The sequence below is a fragment of the Sinohyriopsis cumingii genome, chromosome 2, assembly GCF_028554795.1.
Source record: "Sinohyriopsis cumingii isolate HCF-2022 chromosome 2, ASM2855479v2, whole genome shotgun sequence".
Lineage (NCBI taxonomy): Eukaryota > Metazoa > Mollusca > Bivalvia > Unionida > Unionidae > Sinohyriopsis > Sinohyriopsis cumingii.
Window position 1 is genome coordinate 11,954,257 of NC_142962.1, and position 21,822 is coordinate 11,976,078.

The 21,822-nt window shown below is 33.0% G+C and overlaps 1 protein-coding gene across 4 annotated transcripts in view; it reads right to left on the bottom strand.

The window, feature by feature from the left end:
- Positions 1–3,107: 3,107 nt before the first annotated feature.
- The window catches only part of LOC149804339 (uncharacterized), an 88,042-nt gene continuing 69,327 nt past the window's right edge, over positions 3,108–21,822 (bottom strand). For 3 of the 4 annotated variants that reach the window (XM_089932563.1, XM_089932550.1, XM_089932556.1), the window contains exons 12-15: positions 16,750–16,858; positions 11,836–11,928; positions 10,466–10,858; positions 3,108–3,454 (exon numbers count right to left, since the gene is read on the bottom strand). In XM_089932563.1, coding sequence (XP_089788689.1) covers positions 3,399–3,454; positions 10,466–10,858; positions 11,836–11,928; positions 16,750–16,858 — 651 coding nt within the window. In that variant the 3' untranslated portion in view covers positions 3,108–3,398. The remainder of the gene's footprint in view (positions 3,455–10,465; positions 10,859–11,835; positions 11,929–16,749; positions 16,859–21,822) is intronic. The other variant, XM_089932572.1, reaches the window with a different exon arrangement.

Below are 21,822 nucleotides of genomic sequence, written 5' to 3' on the forward strand. Positions count from 1 at the left end.
AAGGAATGTTCATTTTGTGCCTTGCAGGGATCAATATTGTTTCTGATAACACAACTCTAGCACATTCCATCAAATTTGATTTAATCACATCATATGACAAAATGGTGTCCCCAATAGTCAAACTGTGATCCAATTTTGCTTCCTACTTTTTCAAGGAAATCCAATCTTAACACTCCTTCTGTTGTCCAGCCCATGTTGCAATGATAACGCAATACTCGTGGCATTCCCCTCTGAACGACAAGGTAAATCTTCCTTTTACAACTGCTTTTAGTGGTTTCCCATCTGCACACAACACTCCCAGTAACCTAATGTAACCTAAGTCGATATTCCTTTGCCATCCTCTCACAGACACCCTTTACTATCATGATAACCATAGCAACTGTGTCTATTAAGGTGACACCCATTCCGTGTACAGATCCAGGAAGGTACAATTCCCAGCATCTTTCATTGTTGCACAACCAGTTATATTCCTTAGGCTCTGGAATAACAGTCCCACCCTTGGCCCATGGGGTAGGCCCAACCTAGTTTTCTGTCTGGGCTTACTTCTTTTGAAATGCCTTATTTCTCTGCACTTGTAACGAGATCTTCGCTTCGTTCTGTTTTTCCCTGCAGATTTTTCCTTCAAATCCTTTGAGTTCTGCTACCTCTCTCTTAAGTTCCTGGATATTACTTAGTCCGGTATCAGACATTGTCACGTTTCATGCATATCTTCCCAAATCTTTTCACTGAAGTTCAACTCTATCAAAGGCCTCTAGTTCTACTCCAATCTGAATTGCTCCATCAACGGTTTTAGGATGTGCCTGTTGTATTCTTAACCTAAATTCACTGTCAGTTAAAGAATTGATAAATTGCTCCTTTGCCAGTATTTTGAGTAATTCTTCTGGCGCCTTGGGTTATGCTTGGGAAGCGAGTCAGTGTATTGCTTGTCCCAATTCTGGGAGTGTTTCATGTTCCCTTCTAAGGCAGCTTTATAGCTGTACTCTGTAAATTTCCATTTTGCTTTTTTGGCATGAACCTTCTTTCTATCAAATCCATGAGCCTGTCATAACCTGAACTTCCAGATAACTTAGCTGTTAGGCCTAACCCTTGAGACTCAATGCCAGATACAGCCCTTTCTCTTCTTGAGTCCATTTGTTTATCCCAGCACACGTACTAATGTGCGCTTGAAAATCCATCGATGGTGTGGTACCATAGAATGTTTGTGGTGTTACCATGTTACCAGTAGCTGTTTCAGTTTATTTTGTTCCTAAAATTCTAATCTTTGTGGAGCTTGATTTCTTTCACGGGATCTTGATGGTGTCATTTGATGTTAAATTCCGAGAGTCCTGCAGACGCTTACTTCAATTTCACGTTCCAGTTCAAGATTTCATGATTTTTTCTTTCTTGTGTATCCATCATTGACGATTGTCTGTGATTGCACCATTTTCGTTGACTTATAAGGTTTCCCAGGGTTTGCGGCTACTTTACAAAAAATAATCCCATCACTGCCACCAAATAATGAAACATGCAACCCAGTCTAGATCTTACCATGGACTCTCTTATACTGACCTAAGGTCTAGATCTTACCGTGGACTCTCTTATAATGACTTAACATCTAGATTTTCTCAGATTTTTCTATCCTCCCTATAACTCTTCCTGACATATTACAATCTTTTTTAAGATCATAAGGTCATTGACCTTTCTTCTTTAGCCTATAACAATATCATTCCCTAAAGAACACCCACCCACCACCCTCTGTTCTTATCAGATTGTTTCTCCATTTTTACTGTGCCATTAGACAAACACTGACCTAGTGTGGTCTCTATCATTTAACAGGCTTAGCTTTGGGAACTATTTATAAAGACAGCAAAGATAACTTGCTACAGTACATATTTTGTAAACCACATTGCTTCACTCTTTTATCCTCGAACAATACATTCATTTATTTGACCCTTTTGGAGCAGTATATTTTGATAATGAGAAGTAAAAGTGATAATTTTTTAAATTAAAAAAAAATTATATTTCTGACTCTGTAAACCACTTGAAAAATTATGTACCAATGATACAAAAATTCTGTAACAATGATACAATAATAAAGCTTATATCTGTAGAATTCACAGACATGGAAAAATGTACTGCCACCATATTTTCAAGGAAAACAATGTACATTTGCCCAGTTTTAGTCATTTAAATCTGAGATGATGTCTCACATATGGTTGGAAATAATACATGTACATCTTTTCACTGAAAGTATCCTCTTGTTTCTATCAGTTTTGACAAAATTATATATGAGGACTGAAACTGGTTGTTCCATTGGTATAAATTTAATTCCAATTTAAAATTTTAACTTAGAATAGGAGTTGAAGAAAATATGTCTCTTGCAGCAGAATACAGTTACAGTCAACTAAAATCTCCAAGGCAGGTACAAGTACAGCTGTAATTTATAACCCATAAATTATGGCCACTTTTCCTTTCCTCTCCAATCACTGGCAGCTTCATTTGGAATTTAATAGGGAATGGGTGATATCTGAGAATTCGGTAGAGTTTCCAATCTTCACTCATAGCTACTTGTAAACACTGATATGAGAGCATATACGCTTTCTGTACAAATGTAAATAATTATGTAAAATACATGGATTGGTCCAGAAACTGGGAAGTCAGCTGCTCAACATATGTCCCAACCTTGCACCATGCAGCACTCTTACACTGTATGTGTCCATTATACATACAACTTTTTGAGCAAAGTATGGATGTTAGAATGATGAATGCTTCAATAGTTGCAAAACAAATTCCCTAAAGGAGCTGCCTTACTAAGCAATGCTCAGACGAACTTGGCTTTCATGCATCTCCAGTTCAAAAAGAAAGTATTTTTCATTCCTCTTCCTCTCTTCCTGTTATCAGACAAGGTAAGTTACAGTAATATCTATTTCCCTTTGTATAATCTTAGAGTTCAAAACTAAAGGCAGATAAAATTAAAAATCCAGTTACAAAAAGGCATGTATATGTGTTTGGGTCAAAATCTGATACTTGTCAATATATGTATATATATATATATATATATATATATATATATATATATATATAGAGAGAGAGAGAGAGAGAGAGAGAGAGAGAGAGAGAGAGAGAGAGAGAGAAAGAGAGAGAGAGAAAGCAGTTCTATCACAATATATCTGAATTTTTTATCACAGGACAGCTGAAAAAATATTACAAATTAAACAATATGAAAAGACAACAAATGGCATCATTAGTCACAATATAAAGTAAACATTGTTAATTACAATCTATAAACAACAGGTACAAGTGTATGCCAAAAAGAATTACGGAAAGATAGATGCAAATTCCCAAGACACATATAAATCAGAATTGCAAAACTAATTCACATGTGATCAAAGTTAGGATGCTAACTACAAAGCTGTCACTCAAATTTCTTTCACTTTTGTTTCCTCATCATCTGCTTCACTGGAATTTTCTGATTCTGAAACAAAGAGTAAACTCTTTTTGCATAATAACAATAACAAAAACTTGTGGAATACACATAACATCAAAAATATGCATAACCATAGCAAAAAGATCATGTGGGATATGCATAACCACAAGAAAAATCCTGTGGAATATGCATAACCACAAGAAAAATCCTGTGGAATATAAATAACCACAAGAAAAATCCTGTGGAATATACATAACAACAACAAATATCATGTAGAATATGCATAACCACATGATCAATCATGTAGAATATGCATAACCACAAGACAAATAATGTGGAATATACATAACAACAACAAATATCATGTAGAATATGCATAACCACAAGAAAAATCCTGTGGAATATACATAACCACAAGAAAAATCATGTGGAATATACAGAACAACAAGAAAAATCCTGTGGAATATACATAACAACAACAAATATCATGTAGAATATGCATAACCACAAGAACAATCATGTAGAATATGCATAACCACTAGACAAATAATGTGGAATATACATAACAACAACAAATATCATGAAGAATATGCATAACCACGAGAACAATCATGTGGAATATAAATAACCACAAGACAAATAATGTGGAAATATACATAACAATAATAAAAAATCATGTAGAATATGCATAAACAAGAAAAATCCTGTGGAATATGCATAAACAAGAAAAATCCTGTGGAATATGCATAATCACAAAAAATCATGTAGAATATGCATAACCACAAGAAACATCCTTTGAAATATACATAATCACAAGAAAAATCATGTAGAATAAGAATAATCACAAGAAAAATCATGTGGAATATGCATAATCACAAGAAAAATCCTGTGGAATATGCATAAACACAAGAAAAATAATGTGGAATATGCATAATCACAAGAAAAATCATGTGGGATATGCAATAAACACATGAACAATCATGTGGGATATGCATAAACACAAGAAAAATCATGTGAAATATACATAACCACAAGAACAATCATGTGGAATATGCATAACCACAAGAAAAATCATGTGAAATATACATAATCACAAGAACAATCATGTGAAATATACATAACCACAAGAAAAATCATGTGGAATACGCATAATCACAAGAAAAATCATGTGGGATATGCATAAACACAAGAACAATCATGTGGGATATACATAAACACAAGAAAAATCCTGTGAAATATACATAACCACAAGCAAAATCATGTGGAATATGCATAATCACAAGAAAAATCATGTGGGATATGCATAAACACAAGAACAATCATGTGAAATATGCATAACCACAAGAATAATCATGTGGAATATGCATAACCTTAAGAAAAATCCTGTGGAATATACATAACCACAAGAAAAATCCTATGGAATATACATAACTGCAAGAATTATCCTGTGGAATATGCATAACAAGAAAAATCCTGTGAAATATGCATAAACAACAAAGTCCTGTGGAATATGCATAACCACAAGAAAAATCATGTACAATATGCATAACCACAAGAAAAATCCTGTGAAATATGCATAACCACAAGACAAATCCTGTGAAATATGCATAACCACAAGACAAATCCCATGGAATATACATAACAGCAAGAAAAATCATGTAGAATATGCATAAACACAAGACAAATCCTGTGGAATATACATAACCACAAGAAAAATCCTGTGAAATATGCATAACCACAAGAAAAATCACATGGAATATACATAACAACAAGAAAAATCATGTAGAATATGCATAAACACAAGACAAATCCTGTGGAATATACATAATCACAAGAAAAATCATGTGGAATATGCATAATCACAAGAAAAATCATGTGGAATATGCATAATCACAAGGAAAATCATGTGGGATATGCATAATCACAAGAAACATCCTGTGAAATATACATAACCACAAGAAAAATCATGTGGGATATGCATAATCACAAGAAACATCCTGTGAAATATACATAACCACAACAAAAATCATGTGGAATATGCATAATCCCAAGAATAATCATGTGGGATATGCATAATCACAAGAAAAATCATGTGGGATATGCATAACCACAAGAAACATCCTGTGAAATATACATAACCACAAGAAACATCATGTGAAATATGCATAATCACAAGAAACATCCTGTGAAATATACATAACCACAACAAAAATCATGTGGAATATGCATAATCCCAAGAATAATCATGTGGGATATGCATAATCACAAGAAAAATCATGTGGGATATGCATAACCACAAGAAACATCCTGTGAAATATACATAACCACAAGAAACATCATGTGAAATATGCATAATCACAAGAAAAATCATGTGGAATATGCATAATCACAAGAAAAATCACATGGGATATGCAAAATTGAAAGAAAAATCTTGTGGAATATACATAACCACAAGAAAAATCATGTGGGATATGCATAATCACAAGAAAAATCCTGTGGAATATGCATAAACACAAGTAAAATCCTGTGGAATATGCATAATCACAAGAAAAATCATGTGGGATATGCATAATCACAAGAAAAATCCTGTGGAATATGCATAAACACAAGAAAAATCCTTTGGAATATGCATAACCACAAGAAAAATCGTGTGAAATATACATAACCACAAGAAAAATCATGTGGAATACACATGATCATAGAAAAATCATGTGGGATATGCATAACCACAAGAACAATCATGTGAAATATACATAACTACAAGAAAAATCATGTGGAATATGCATAATCACAAGAAAAATCATGTGAGATATGCATAAACACAAGAAAAATCATGTAAAATATGCATAAGCACAAGAAAAATCATGTGAAATATACATAACCACAAGAAAAATCATGTGGAATATATATAACCACAAGAAAAATCATGTGGAATATGCATAATCACAAGAACAATCATGTAGAATATGCATAATCACAAGAAAAATCATGTGGAATATAAATAACCACAAGAAAGTTCCTGTGGAACATGCATAACCACAAGAATAATCATGTGGAATATGCATAACCACAAGAACAATCTTGTGGAATATGCATAACTGCAAGAACAATCATGTGGAATATGCATAACAATAGGATTATAATGTGGAATATGCATAACCACAAGAATAATCCTGTGCAATATGCATAATCACAAGAAAAATCATGTGGAATATGCATAACCACAAGAACAATAATGTGGAATATGCATAACCACAAGAAAAATCATGCAGAATATGCATAACAATAGGATTGTAATGTGGAATATGCATAATCACAAGAACAATTCTGTGGAATATGCATAACCGCAAGAATAATCCTGTGGAATATGCATATTCTTAAGAAAAATCCTGTGAAATATACATAACCACAAGAAAAATCCTGTGGAATATGCATAACCACTAGAAAAATCATGTATAATATACATAACCACAAAAAATTCTCAACATCATATGCATAACCATTTTTTAAAAAATCCTGTGGTATATGCATAACCACAAAAAAGTCTTGTCGATGAATGTTTGTCTCAGTATAAAATGATCCACATGTAAAGACGATAGAATCTCATGTTTGCCACCCATTATTCCATTTAGTTCAATAATGGTTAGAAAACATGATTCATCAATTTATTTGATTGATAAACACATAACCTTTGTATCTTTCTTGGGCTTGGGAAGTAAAATGCCTATTATCTTTATTAAAAAGAGGGGAATATTCTTGTAACAAGATGCCCTAGTGGGCCCTAGACCTGCCGATTTTGCCTAACAACAAAATACAAGATCAGTTGACCAAGAAATCTGGGTCAGAAAGGTACTTTTTTTCAAAAGTTTTTAAAAATCTTCATCCATATTTGATAGCAAATTAGCATAATTTGCCTTATACTAAAAGTCCTTTATGCGAGAATGTTAAGTTGGTGTAATTCTGTCATGTTTATTTCTTCATTTTAATCTTGGCATCCATCCGTCTATGGGAGACGATGGCGTAGCTCCAAAGTAAGCTTCATTTTAATATAAAGTTCTTTTGGTGTTTTCTATTTTAGTAATGGCAGCTATATTTGACATTAGATTGGCATCATTTGTCTAAATTTGGAAATGTCTTCTGCTAAGCAGTTTTGAAGAAGTTATGTTATGCTTTTCTATTTTTAGACTCTTATCAACCATATTTGATACACATAATTTGTACCAGTTTGAAAGTCCTTTGTGACCAAATGCTATCTGTAAAATGTGGTCAAATTCAGTTGATTGGTGTTTGAGAACAAGTTCATTAAACGGTTGATTATTTTAGTATATTTCATTTGTGTCAAGAGAAATTGTGCAAATACGTGAAAGTCCTTCAGCTAAGAATGTTTTGTGTCAAATTTGGACAAATTCTGATAAGTAATTTTTCATAAGTCATTTCAAGTTGAATTTTTTTCTGTTTTTAGTAACATTGGCAATATTTTATTGCAGACTGGCATAATTTCGATTCAGTTCAAAAGCCTTTATGCCAAGATATGTTCTGCCAATATTGTTTAAATTTGGTAAAGCAGTTTTTAATAAGTCATTTCATAGTTTTCCTCTTTTTTAATGATGGTGCCATATCTGATTGCAAGTCAGCACCATTTATACAAATTTGAAATAGCAAATCAGGATGCATTCAGTCAAATTTAAATAATGTTTTAAATAATTTTCCAGTATTAATAAATGCATCAAGTTTAATGGTACATCAGCATAGTCCTAGCTATATAGTGCCCAGGAAGTTTAGCTATCCCTATTAAGGCACACAAAACAGGCACATCAGCACAGTCCTAGCTATATAGTGCCCAGGAAATATCCCTATTAAGGCACACAAAACAGGCACATCAGCACAGTCCTAGCTATATAGTGCCCAGGAAATATCCCTATTAAGGCACACAAAACAGGCACATCAGCACAGTCCTAGCTATATAGTGCCCAGGAAATATCCCTATTAAGGCACACAAAACAGGCAAATCAGCACAATCTTAGCTATATAGTGCCCAGGAAGTTTAGCCATCCCTATTAAGGCACACAAAAAACAGGCACATCAGCACAGTCTTAGCTATATAGTGTCCAGGAAGTTTAGCTATCCCTATTAAGGCACACAAAACAGGCACATCAGCACAGTCTTAGCTATATAGTGCCCAGGAAGTTTAGCTATCCCTATTAAGGCACACAAAAAACAGGCACATCAGCACAGTCCTAGCTATATAGTGCCCAGGAAATATCCCTATTAAGGCACACAAAAAACAGGCACATCAGCACAGTCTTAGCTATATAGTGTCCAGGAAGTTTAGCTATCCCTATTAAGGCAAACAAAACAAAGCTCAAGACAAAAATGGATACAATCCTTCAAATAACATTTTACAAACTCCAAGAGCTATTCAACTGGAACATTAGAATGGGATGCAGCTCACAGCAAAAAGGGCTATCAGATGCCTCCATCAGTTGCCCCTTAAGACATGCAGGTTGGCATATGGGGCAATATTAGCCACATTTAACCCATAACCTCATGCAAGCACCTTTTGACGCTTCTACTCCATTCTCATGGAAATGCCTTTTGAACCCCTATACCATTCTCATGGAAGCACCTTTTAATGCCTGCAGTAAACATCAGCCATTTTGAGTATGTTTTCATAGTGCCACCTTTGTGGAAAACCCCCTATTAGATACCACATTCATTGGTGTGAATAACCATTATGTCAGATCACGTGGTCGCTGTGTAAGATCTGGTAGAAATCTGCTATTTAAAGTAACTGGGTTGTATTCTCAACGTGGATTTCATTCAGTATTTACTTGAGTTTTCATGATTAGAATCACAACTATGAAAGCTTTAATAACTTAGGTAAAAGCTCTGATATTGATGTAGGCAGCAATTATGTTTTATAAATTATCAAATTCAGATGATCTAGTGATGTAGACGCAGACAGAGAACTTGTAAATTTCAGGTATGAGAAACAGCTACGGTTGGTCACTTGACTTCACAGATATAACGTTGAATGAGTTCTCTCAAGATTTAAAAGCCCATAAAAAATTCATCCATGAAAAATAATTATGCAGTTATAATGATCAGATATTACTCTTAAATCTTTCTATATGTAATATATGTGTACTGAAAATGTAAAATGGTCAGAATTGAAGTTAAACATAATATAGTATACTGCTTAACAGTGACTAGGCAGGCCTATGTGTATGGAGTCGAATATGTAACAGGTGTTCTATTTATAGTGCACTGCACTGTGTAACTTGGCTACATGTATATCGAAGGGCTAAAAAGCCATACACTCTATGAGGTAATGGGGTAAAGGCAGAGTGGCATCTTTTTGTACCAATCTTAAAGCCCTCCATGCAAGGATACTGTCACATTTAGTTTGCGTAGATGTTTATAGGCTTTTGTAATTTCTGTAATGCAGTCATATCTGTTTGTTGATTAGCATCACCTATCAAAACTTGAAAAGCCTTCATTCCAGGATGCTTCCTACCAAGTTTGGCTGAAATCTGTCCTGTGGTTTTTGAGAAGTAGAAAATATAAAATTGTTGATGGATACATGATGGACAATGCATGAAAGATGAAGGGTCATACCATAAGCATCCTTGGATTTATGGTCAGGTGAGTTAAAACTGTTAATACAGCTAATCCCTGACTTATGCAATCCCAAGAGTGGATGCATAACTCGAAATCACATAACCTGAAATGTTTGGTTTCACTGCTTTGAATCATCGAAAAATACCATTCATTATAGCTGTTTATGAATTCTAAATTTTTGGACAAATAATTTCATTTTTATTTCTTCACTAAAAAAAGAGATTAAATTTAAAAAATTCATATGAAATCAAATTATTGCAAAATTGCGCAAATCAGGGGGTACCTGTACTTGATAATTCTCTTCAGAGGATACCTATAAATCCATATATTAATGACCAAGGATTTAAGTTGTAATAATCCAGCTTTCCATTTTTTGACATCATTCATATTTTAAAGCTGACAATAGTTTCTTAAATACACATTACATATGCTATATACCTCCTTGTTCATCTGGCTGATGTGCTTCTGTCGATGTATATATCTCTGTTTCTTTCAAACTCATGTTGCCACCTGCTGGTAGAGACATATCTTTTCCCTTAATCTCCTCTGTGAATGACTCCGGGGTCCATACTTCCTTTTTCTTTGTTTGGTCATCTGCAACATCTTCTTCTAGGCTGCATAACTCCTTTGACTTTGTTGGATCATTTGCAACCACTTCTTGTGGACTCCATACTTCCTTTTTCTTTGTTTGGTCATCTGCAACATCTTCTTCTAGGCTGCATAACTCCTTTGACTTTGTTGGATCATTTGCAACCACTTCTTGTGGGCTCCATACTTCTTTTTTCTTTGTTTGGTTATCTGCAACCACCTCTTGTGGGTCCCACACCTCATCTAGGGAAAGGATATATTATTTGTCATGAGTTGCATTGAGATAAAATTCATGGCCTGAACACAAACAGTTCTCACAATGGCAGATTCCCTGGTTTGTGATTCCCTTTATCTTTAAGCATGATCATGTCAATGATTAGAAACTTCCATAGACTCTTCACTACTAAAATTATTCACCAGTCCAAGCCTTTCACATACTACATTTCTAATACTACCAGTAACCTTTCACATACTAATATACTACTACTGTGCCTTTCACATACCACATTTATACTACTACAGAGCCCTTCACATACTACATTTATAATACTACCACTAGCCTTTCACATACTACATTTATACTACTACCACTAGCCTTTCATATACTACATTTATACTTCTACTGAGCCTTTCACATACTACATTTATACTACTCAGGTACACCAACATGGTCTTCTACCATAACATTCACTTTGAAAATTTTAATTATTGACAACAATTTCTTCAAACACATACTACTATCTCAATTGACAAGATTAATTCATAAAATAAACTTTAGTTAAAATGTCTACAATTTCTGAGTTCTCAAAAACAGGAGAGCAGCACTGGGAGATACCTCGAAACTTACTGCAAACTTAAATATAATTTCAATAAAGAGACCTATTTGGAGACTTGAGATAAAACATTTAAAGGAACAACATGCTTTTCTATGAATTAGTATACATCCACTTCACATAGAAACAGGTAGGTATTCCAAAATATTTACTTACATAAATAAATAAGGCAGCAATTAGTTTTTATAAATTATCAATATACTGAAATATAAATTGGTTATCAATACTGGGTTCATTATTTGAAATATAGGTTGTTTATCAATACTGGGCTTATTATTTGAAATATAGGTTGGTTATCAATATTTGAAATATAGGTTGTTTATCAATACTGGGCTTATTACCTGAAATATAGGTTAGTTATCAATACTGATGCTAACATGTTCATACCTAGATGTATGTCCTCATGTTCCACTGGCTTTTTTGGTATTGTGACCATGCTTGTTTCATCAGTCAGAATGCTCTCCTCCTGCCTGGATTCTGCTACAAAGAAACCTAGATTTGTGTAATTTGTAAAACACTACCTGCCCCCATATAAACTATTGCCATTGATTACATAATTTATAATGTATTTAATGCACTGTACTAAAACTAAATTATAATAATAAAAATAATAATTTATAATAATAATAATAATAATAATAATAATAATAATAATAAAAATAATAATAAGTTGTTAGCAATAGGTATATTGCAAGGGTTCACACTCACTACAATTTTCTCAATGGCAAACTTGTGTTGGGAATACAAAGTCTAGAGATGAGTATTCAGCAGAGGTACTATTAAACTGGAGTTGATGAAAACCAGAGATTAATTTTGTTTTTCTCCTATTTAAAAAAAGATTCAGTCATTTTAAAATCTCTTTCTGTAGCTATTATTGTTGTACACCCCTAGAAACCAAAAGACTGTTGTGCAGTTATTAATATGGAAGGTTTACTGCTGAATAAACATTCCTACTTCCAACTTCTGTGTAAGCTTGGATGTATATAGAATGGAAACTTTAAGGGGTCAGGGACAACATACAAATACTTAACATACATTAGCACAGCGCTAAATATAGGTCACAGTGATTTTCTTAAGTTTTAAGGGTGTAATACTAACAGATATGCATCAAATTATCAAGTTTAATGAATAAAAAATAAATAGCACCTAAGAATGAGCTTTAAACTCAACATCTCAAGAAAGTCACTATGCATAAAGTGTTGGTCATAGCAACCTCATTTTATAATCAGGGTCTTGTACTTATCAAAATGCAGCACCACACCAAGTTTCTCATTTTAAGAAGGATAGTATATTATTAAAAAATCTCATCTGGTCATGAGCTAAATTTAATCAAAGACAGTACAAGATGAAAAGTAGGTCACAATAACCTTCTATTTGTTGTATGGGTATGGTACTAACAGAGATGCAACTGTTCTCATGAGCTAAATGTAAAATATAAACTTGAGCTAGTAAAATGCAAAATGTTGGTCACAGTGACCTTTTTAATATAGTTGTGGTATTAACAGATCTGTATTCAGCAACTAGATTAATGATTCTAATATCAACAGTTAAAATACAAAAAGTAGGCAAAATCAATGGTTCAAGAAATATGAGTCACTTTTGTGTTGGTATTGTATTCCTAAAGATGCAGTCCCTCACAGAGTTTCATGATTTTAGGTATAATAGTATATATACAGGTATAATATTATATATACAGGTATAATGGTATATATACAGGTATAATAGTATGTATACAGGTATAATAGTATATATACAGGTATAATGGTATATATACAGGTATAATAGTATGTATACAGGTATAATAGTATATATATACCAGTATATATATATATATATATATATATATATATATATATATATATATATATATATATATATATATATATATACACACACACACACAGAGGTATAGTAGTATATATACAGGTAATATATACAGGTATAATAGTATATATACAGGTATAATAGTATATATCCAGATATAATAGTATATATACAGATATAATCGTATATATACAGGTAATATATATAGGTATAATAGTATATATACAGGTATAATAGTATATATACAAGTATAATAGTATATATACAGGTATAATAGTATATATATACAGGTATAATAGTATATATACAGGTATAATAGTATATATACAGGTATAATAGTATATATATAGAAGTATAATAGTACAGATACAGGTATAATAGTATATGTACAGGCTGCAATAAATGATATATGGTGAATGAGTTAAATGCAAAAACTTAAGAGCCAGCAAAATGTGAAATGAAGGTCATGGTGTCCATCATTTGTTTTTAGAGTGTGGCACTGAATGATTCTTACATGAACATGTCTTTATAAATAAACTGAAAGCACAAAATTTAACCAAAGTCAGTAAATCATGAGATATAGGTCACAATAAACCACTTTTATTCTGAGGGTGTAGTACTTGTCAAGACCTATGACCAAATTTCATGGTTCCAGGTATAAAACAGGTGTATAGGATGCAAATAAGAGTACCATTTTGTGCCCACCCTGTGCTTAACAGTACTCTCTGTCAGCACTAGTATGGGATGGATTACTCTTGAGATTATTGACCAATAGGCCTCAATGACCACAACCTTTGGTCAAGGTGCAATGTCCTAAACTGAACTTTATGTGTAGAAGCTATTATTTTTTTATTACACTTACTATGACCATGACCTCTAACCTTAGACTCTAAAATCTATTCATCATTTCTTTATTATCCTAAGTGCTTGCCATCAACAAAGACTGATCAAAGAACTTATTTAAGAACACAAATTACTTTGCCAAACCAATTTCTGAGTCACAATTATCCAGATCTTTGACCCCCAAAATCAACAGGCCTGTTCAAATACCATAAGTACAAGCCCATAATAAACATTGGTCATGCAAAGTTATTATGTAAAAATTGTTCTCCTTCTCTCAAGTCAGTGACCATGACTTTTTATCTAAAATAATATACTCCTCTATTACTTAAATTGTAATATATGTACACCCACAACTTTTGGTTGAAAATTGAAATTAGTTTGTGTTATGTATATTTGATTTAATTTATATCTGATTTAATTTACTTGTTTGTAAGTTTTAAAATCTTTTTATTTTTAATTTCATTACATGACAAAGTAATGTAATTTTGTTTACTAGGAATTTGATATTTTCCAGAAAATTCAGTTTGACCTGAATCTTTTCATAAATACTTAATAATAGAAATACTGTTTCTATTTTTGACTTAGTTCCCAATCTTGATTCAGAAATCACTGAGACAAGTAAAAAACTTTCTATTTTTATTTTATTCTTGGAGTAAAATGATTGGTTTGTATCAAGGTCATACTGGGAGTATGTGACTTTAGATTGTAAACAGCCCTATTTCACAATTCTGGGTTTTCCGAAATTGTGCAGTAGTTAGATTTATTAGCGATGTTTAGAGAGATATTTCTCAGTTTGGGCTTTTACCTCGGACACTGGAAAAGTGTTTGTTTGTGACCAGTTTGGAGATACATTTTAATTTTATTTCAAATTATTTAGATTTTAAAAGATTAATTCTTTTTCATATATTTTTAAATATTTTTAATCCTGATTGGTTACACTAAATAAGGGAAGTGGTTCCCACATGAAAAATGCTTGGGGTTAAATTGTCTCATCAAAAGAAATCTAGCCATTCTGCAATTTTCCTTCAAGAGTGAAAATATAAGGGACTCCGAGACTAAATTTGGAAGAAATTCTCTCATATTACATTGGTCAAAGAAACCGGATGTCTGGAAAGTCATTGGACACAATTTTGGCAGTAGAAGCGAACAAAGCTTGAAAGCACAAGGTATTTGCATACATTTCATGTAGTTCATTGATACCAATATAATGATTTGCTTGAATTTAATTGTTTATATTTGCATGATTTGTTTAAATTCATAGACCAATATTCTTGATATGCATATAACAGTGTTGAGTCCAGATATATGAATTCGTAAAATGATCTTCTTTATATTAGTTGAGAAATTGTTTGAATTTGTTGTCTTTTTTGTATAGGAATTTGGTATTCTAAGATTTCATGCATTACTTTAGTTGATATGAATTACGAGAATCCATTTGAATTCACTGATCTTAGATGATTTCATGTATGATAAAGACTTGAATGTGTGTATTCACTGGAAATAACATAGTTAAACCGTGTAATGAATTTCATTCATTCATTTGTGCATTTGAGACGAGAACAGAACTGTTATGTCATGTGTAATGTTAATGGAAATTAGTAATGAAATAGCCATTAAGAAGTGCATTAACTTTGTGAAAATAGGTTTGTTTATGGTCTGCCATGTTTAGCTTGACCAGATAGCCTTTGGTCTGTTCAAATTCTGATAGAATGATATCTGACATGACAAGCGGGGAGTAATGATCTGTTCCCAGTAGGACAACTGATATATTTAGGTTGCTTTTGCTTATTTTGAAAGGGGAAATAGCTCCATGGATGTATCCACCGACCTATCCACTGATGTATCCACAGACATATCCACTGAAGTATCTACTTATGTATCCACCTACCCACACAAAGTTTGAGGGCCAAAAAGAGGCAAGACAGTAGGAGGTCAGAAAAGGGAAAAAGGGAAAGGAACTGGCAGAACCACCACAGTGAAGTTGGAGAGGAGTGGAATAAACAGGTTATGAAGTTGTACAACGCAATGACATCAATCGTTCACTTGATTATATTATGAACTAATTCTATCATTTAAACAGATCAGCTATTTAGATAAATATATTTGTGTTTGAAATTCAGTGAAAGATTTATTCCAAAATGAAGTGTTTCTTCCTAATGTAATGTATTATCACAGTTGTTTATGTAATTGATTAAATTTTTGTTTTCCATATACGGGGGCTCGTGTCATTCTGTTCTATACATCTGCTCAGATCTCTGTTTATTCCAGCTATAATTTCACACTATATTTTAATATTTACTTGATCCAGGCAACATCAATACTGAGGGTGATCACCCTCTAGATAATGATAACAAAATAAAGCGAACACTTTGTAAGAGGGTACAACCTCATAATACCACACCATCAGTAGCAACTGCTACAGGAATTTTGGAAACATGTGCAAATAAAAAAAATTGGAAAGAATAAACCTTAATAAAAAATGATGTTGCAGTTACATGTGCCAGAAATGTGCATGCTAATTTGCTTCCGAATACAGTGTTTTCAACAGCACATCACAAAACACAAAAACAAAAAATAAATAATGCACCACATGGAAGCATATAAAAAAGTTGATGTAAAATATGAAATACATACTTGGCTGAGGCAGGTTAAAACCAGGTCTATGTGGATTTGGGTTTTCAGGATTTTCTGCTATCAATCTTCTCTGATCTGAGCTCTCCATGGATTCAGAATTGTCAGTATCCTGTGATTTATTTGATATAAAAAAACAAGACAAATAGCATACAATATAGCAAACCATTTATTTACACTAATTCCCTACAGTTTGAAATCCTATGGTGACTCAAAATACACTTATCACAGTGATCAATGATACAAATTTGCTACCATTTTCTTTCATAGGTGCCTTAGTATATAAACTTTAATCTTGTTGTTATGGGGTTTGATGCCATTTTTCAGCACAATATACATGGTGGCCAATATAACCTATGGAGGAAGAATCTGGGAAAAGCCTGGGAAGAACCACCTACCACGAGAAGCTACTGGCAAGCTTTCTCAATGTACCCACATCGGCCGAGCCTGAGACTTGAACCCGTGCAAGCGGAGGTGAGATGGCAGTGATCCGAAATAGTTAGTGCTTTGGACCACTTGGCCACTTGGGGCCCCCTAGAACTTTAATAACCTGCAGATAGTTTGGAGATGTCCAATTAAAGATCAGTCCTTTAATTAAATCAACCCTATGCTAAACAGTGCCACCTACTAAGTGATTTCAACAATTAGGTGCCAGACAGTTGTCCAACTTTAGAGATGCCCCTCACATGAGGCTGACATCCTGATGAGAAGCTACCTTGTCTTACACTGTAAAAGAATTTTTTGTCCAAAACTCCTTGAAAACCCTCCCCCTCCATTATCAGACCACCTTGTTAATTAAAACAGAATGGTTTGCCTAATACAAGGATAATTTTAACTTGAACATGCTGGACTATTCTTGTGAGGTTTGTATGGCTTTACATTTGTAACATAGTCACATATAGTTCATATTTTGAAGCAAAAACAAGAATATAATGGATGTAAAAATTTTAAGTTCAAAGTCCAAAAGCTCTTTGCCACATGTAAATATACAAAAATGTCCCCACACTTGAGGTATCACACCAGCACTGTGTTTTACCTCATGTTACAAATATAATCTAACATTCACAACAATTTTTGAGATAATAATTTAAACAGTCTGATTTATTGGCTTGAAAGTTACAGCAAGTTTAAATTCAGATGACATTATATAAAGAATAACTTGTACACATTTTTAGGCAGATTCTGCCTGGATTTTAGGTGGATTCCAGGCGTATTCTGCTTAAAACCCCCAAATACCAGACAGACTTTAGGCAGATTCTGCCTGGATTTTAGGTGGATTCCAGGCGTATTCTGCTTTAAAAACCCAAATTCCAAACAGATTTTAGGCAGATTCTGCCTGGATTTTAGGTGGATTCCAGGCGTATTCTGCTTAAAACCCCCAAATTCTAGACAGACTTTAGGCAGATTCTGCCTGGATTTTAGGTGGATTCCAGGTGTAGTCTGCTTTATAAACCCAAATTCCAAACAAACTTTAGGCAGATTCTGCCTGGATTTTAGATGGATTCCAGGCATATTCTGCTTAAAACCCCCAAATTCCAGACAGACTTTAGGCAGACTGAAACTAAGGCTAAGGTGACTGACCGAATCAGTCTAATAGTTAAAAATAATATTTTTCATATTCTCCTCATGAATAACTGTTAGAAATCTTCTGATTGTCAAGTTCATTTTCCTACTGTAAGTCGGATTTTGGACTTAAGACTGTTTTTAGAAGAAATGTTAGGTGTAATTATGAACTTTATCAAAAGGACGACAAGCACAGATGGATTTTGGACTTAGAAAATTTGGTGTAAGGCGGATTCGGACTTGATCTGATTTTTCCTATGAGAAATATTTATTTTTTGCTTCCTATCAAAATATGCTCTACAAAAATCATTCCCTAGTGAAAATGACCGAATTAAATTTTATTGAAATCTCAGAGAAATTTCACTGAAATTCACTAAAATGTCCTTTTTCACCAAAAGTATTGTAATTCACATTCAGTTTAAATATCAGTGAGATTTTGCCAAAACTTCTGTCAGAAAATATCAGTGAGAATTTGTGAATGAAATTTCGCAAAGATTTGCCAAAATTTCTGAAAATATATCAGTAAGATTTTGTGATTGTAATATCACTGAATTTCAGTGAAAAATAACAATAAGAAACATTACTTTACTGATATAAAAACAAACTTTTGTCCCATTTTAATAAATTTACCTTTTGTTTCTCACACATTTTGAATGATTTTCAGTAAAATTTATATTTCCCACTTCTGATAGCTCTAATTTTATTGTTCATTTTCTTTCTACATCTCTCCTTATTATTATTTTTTTAAAATTCAATTGGATTTAACTTCCCTCAGACAACAAGACTGTTTTCTGCTTTAAAGCAGAATTCCATTTTTTCTGGACCTGAATAAGATTTTCCTCGATATGGACTGTTTTTGTTTTTTTCATGTTGTTCTGAAACTGTTTGTTTGGTTTTTGTAATGATCTGACCAGTCTCAATCTGCAATGATCCTTATAATAAGTATTTGTTCTGTGTATTATTTAAAAGACGATTGCTGTAAAGAGAATTCTGATTAGTCGAAAGTTTGTACTTGTCTAAAGAATCTTCACATGATGGAAACTGATGGGAATGAGCATTCTTGCCAAACATGGCATTTTGAATTTTTGAGCGAGACATGAGTTTAAATAACCATTTGAAAATTGTGTGGAAATGAAAATGGCTTGAATGCAAAGTCCATGGGAATGTAATTGGTCAATCTGTAAGAAAGCTGAATGCCAGGACTAGCATTTTGTGATTTTGCCATAAATATCTGAACTATTTTCTGCTCTACAGCAGCGGCTAACATGTTAAATGAGAAGGAATTGAACAAGGACACGTTTGAAGTTATACAACTCTAAACCGATTCACTTCCAGAATTTTGGAGGGACATCATATAGATCACTGGTGGGAATTGTTCATATTGTTGCCAGATATCACTGTCTATCAAAGAAAGTCAAATCTTTCAAGAATTGTATTATGGCCGACAACTTGTGGCACTGCATGGTAGAATCATCTTTGAATGTCCTGAGTGACATTGTGTTTACATTAGCAAAATATTGTTGTCGTATTAGAATTCTGAGTAAAATCAGTATAATTATATCATAATAAACATTTGTTATGGCTGCTTACTGATCAAGGACACATTCAAGCAATCATAAAAGCAGTCTGTACATTCAAAAGTTGAGTCTGCAGTACAATTCTTATATCTCGTGAATGTCATATCAGCCATATCATTTTGTTTCATGTAACTGAAATCATGGTTCCCACGCTTTTCTAAAGATAAATTTCCAGGTCATTTCCAGGGGTTTTCCAGGATGAAATTAATTTTTTCAAGGTTCACATAATTATGATCATTACTGAATGGAGTTAAAGAACATTTTAAATTATAAAACATGCATTTTCTAAATCTAAGGATCCTTCTCTTTCAAGACTATAAAACATCTAAGCCAGAAAAGAGGATCATGAACAAAACCACAAAATGTACCACACAAATCAAGCCTGATTATATTCCTTTAAATTGGCATGTAAAGTCATTTCAGTGTACAAAATAAATATTATAGCTTTATTTTGATGACTTGCATTATGTTGCTAAGTGGGAACAACATAATGAACATAAATTAGTTTTGTTTCCTTTCAAACATTTAATTCTAAAGAATTCTAAAGGAATATGTATGTGCATCTTCTAGAAAGTAAACATTTCCTATTATAGTATTTTTTTAAAAACCAATAAATGCAAATAATTAGAATCTTGTCTTGTAACAAAGATTGTTTAACCCTGAATTTATCTGGGCCAATAAAATCCCAAGAAGATTTTTCAAACAACTTAATCTTCTTAAGATGATCTGGTTCAAAATCCATCATTTAAAAAAACATTTTCAAAAGAGTCGATTTAAATTTTGACAAAAGACCTTCACAATTATATATTGGTGTATAAACAAGGACTGATTTTTCTGTAAAATCAACTTCTTGTAATTCATTAAACCAGTCCCCAAACCTGTATTGATACAGGGGCTCAAACCATTTTTTAATATATTATAAAAGGGACAACAATTTCTCATTTCAGCTCTGAGATTCAATAAATATGGACTACAAATTTGGTTTAAAACAAATAGCAGTCCATTTTCTAATCCAGATTTCCTCCGAATATTCCCACCCCATTTTTCAAATTGGGACATTTAGGCTGGGATGTGGGGTCATTGCAATTGCTTATCAAAAATTTGGAATTTGCCACCATCATGCAGTAGCAAAATATGGTTAAGTCACTTACCAGCGGGCCTAGAAAATTTAAACTTATGTTATATCGACTTATATCTGCATGAAATCAATAGGAAAATGATTTATTTATAAGATAAACATAGAAAATGTTGTGTTCTTTCGTTTTTGTATTTTTATTACAACCACAGAACTGCCAACCCTCCCGACTCACAATTAGTGAAAATTGGGATAAAATTAGTGAATTTTGAATGCAATTAGTGAACAATTAAAACATGACACTAACTCCATCCACTTCAATGATCAGTACTGCACTATATGAAAATCCCAAAATAAAACATATTGTTTACACTGATTACATGTACTACGTTATTTGCAGCCAAATTTACTGATATACACAAACTTCACGCTATTTGTCATGATATGATGCTGTGGCAGTTTTTAACTCAATCAGGCTTTGGTAAATTTGTTTTCAAAACAGTCCAGGCTTCTTGCCTGCTGGTTAATCTTGGTGACTAAAGTTTGTCTTATTTTTCCTCACAATAGGAAATAATCTTTCACAGTCACTGTTGCTGATCTTCAACTGAGAAAGACAGGTTATGTTCAACAAGAAAACTCACAAACAATGCTTCATCATTGGTGGCATGCAGGACTTGAGTAGGTGTGCTTAAAGTACTCTGAAACTGAAATCTTCTTGGGTGCAATGTGCTTTTTCACATCGTTCTGCCACATGCCCATAAGGGCTCGTATTGTTGCCTATAATTTATGTCATACATGTGCTATATAATAATATTACTACATGGTACATGTATGATAAGCAAATTGCTGATAAGCAAATTG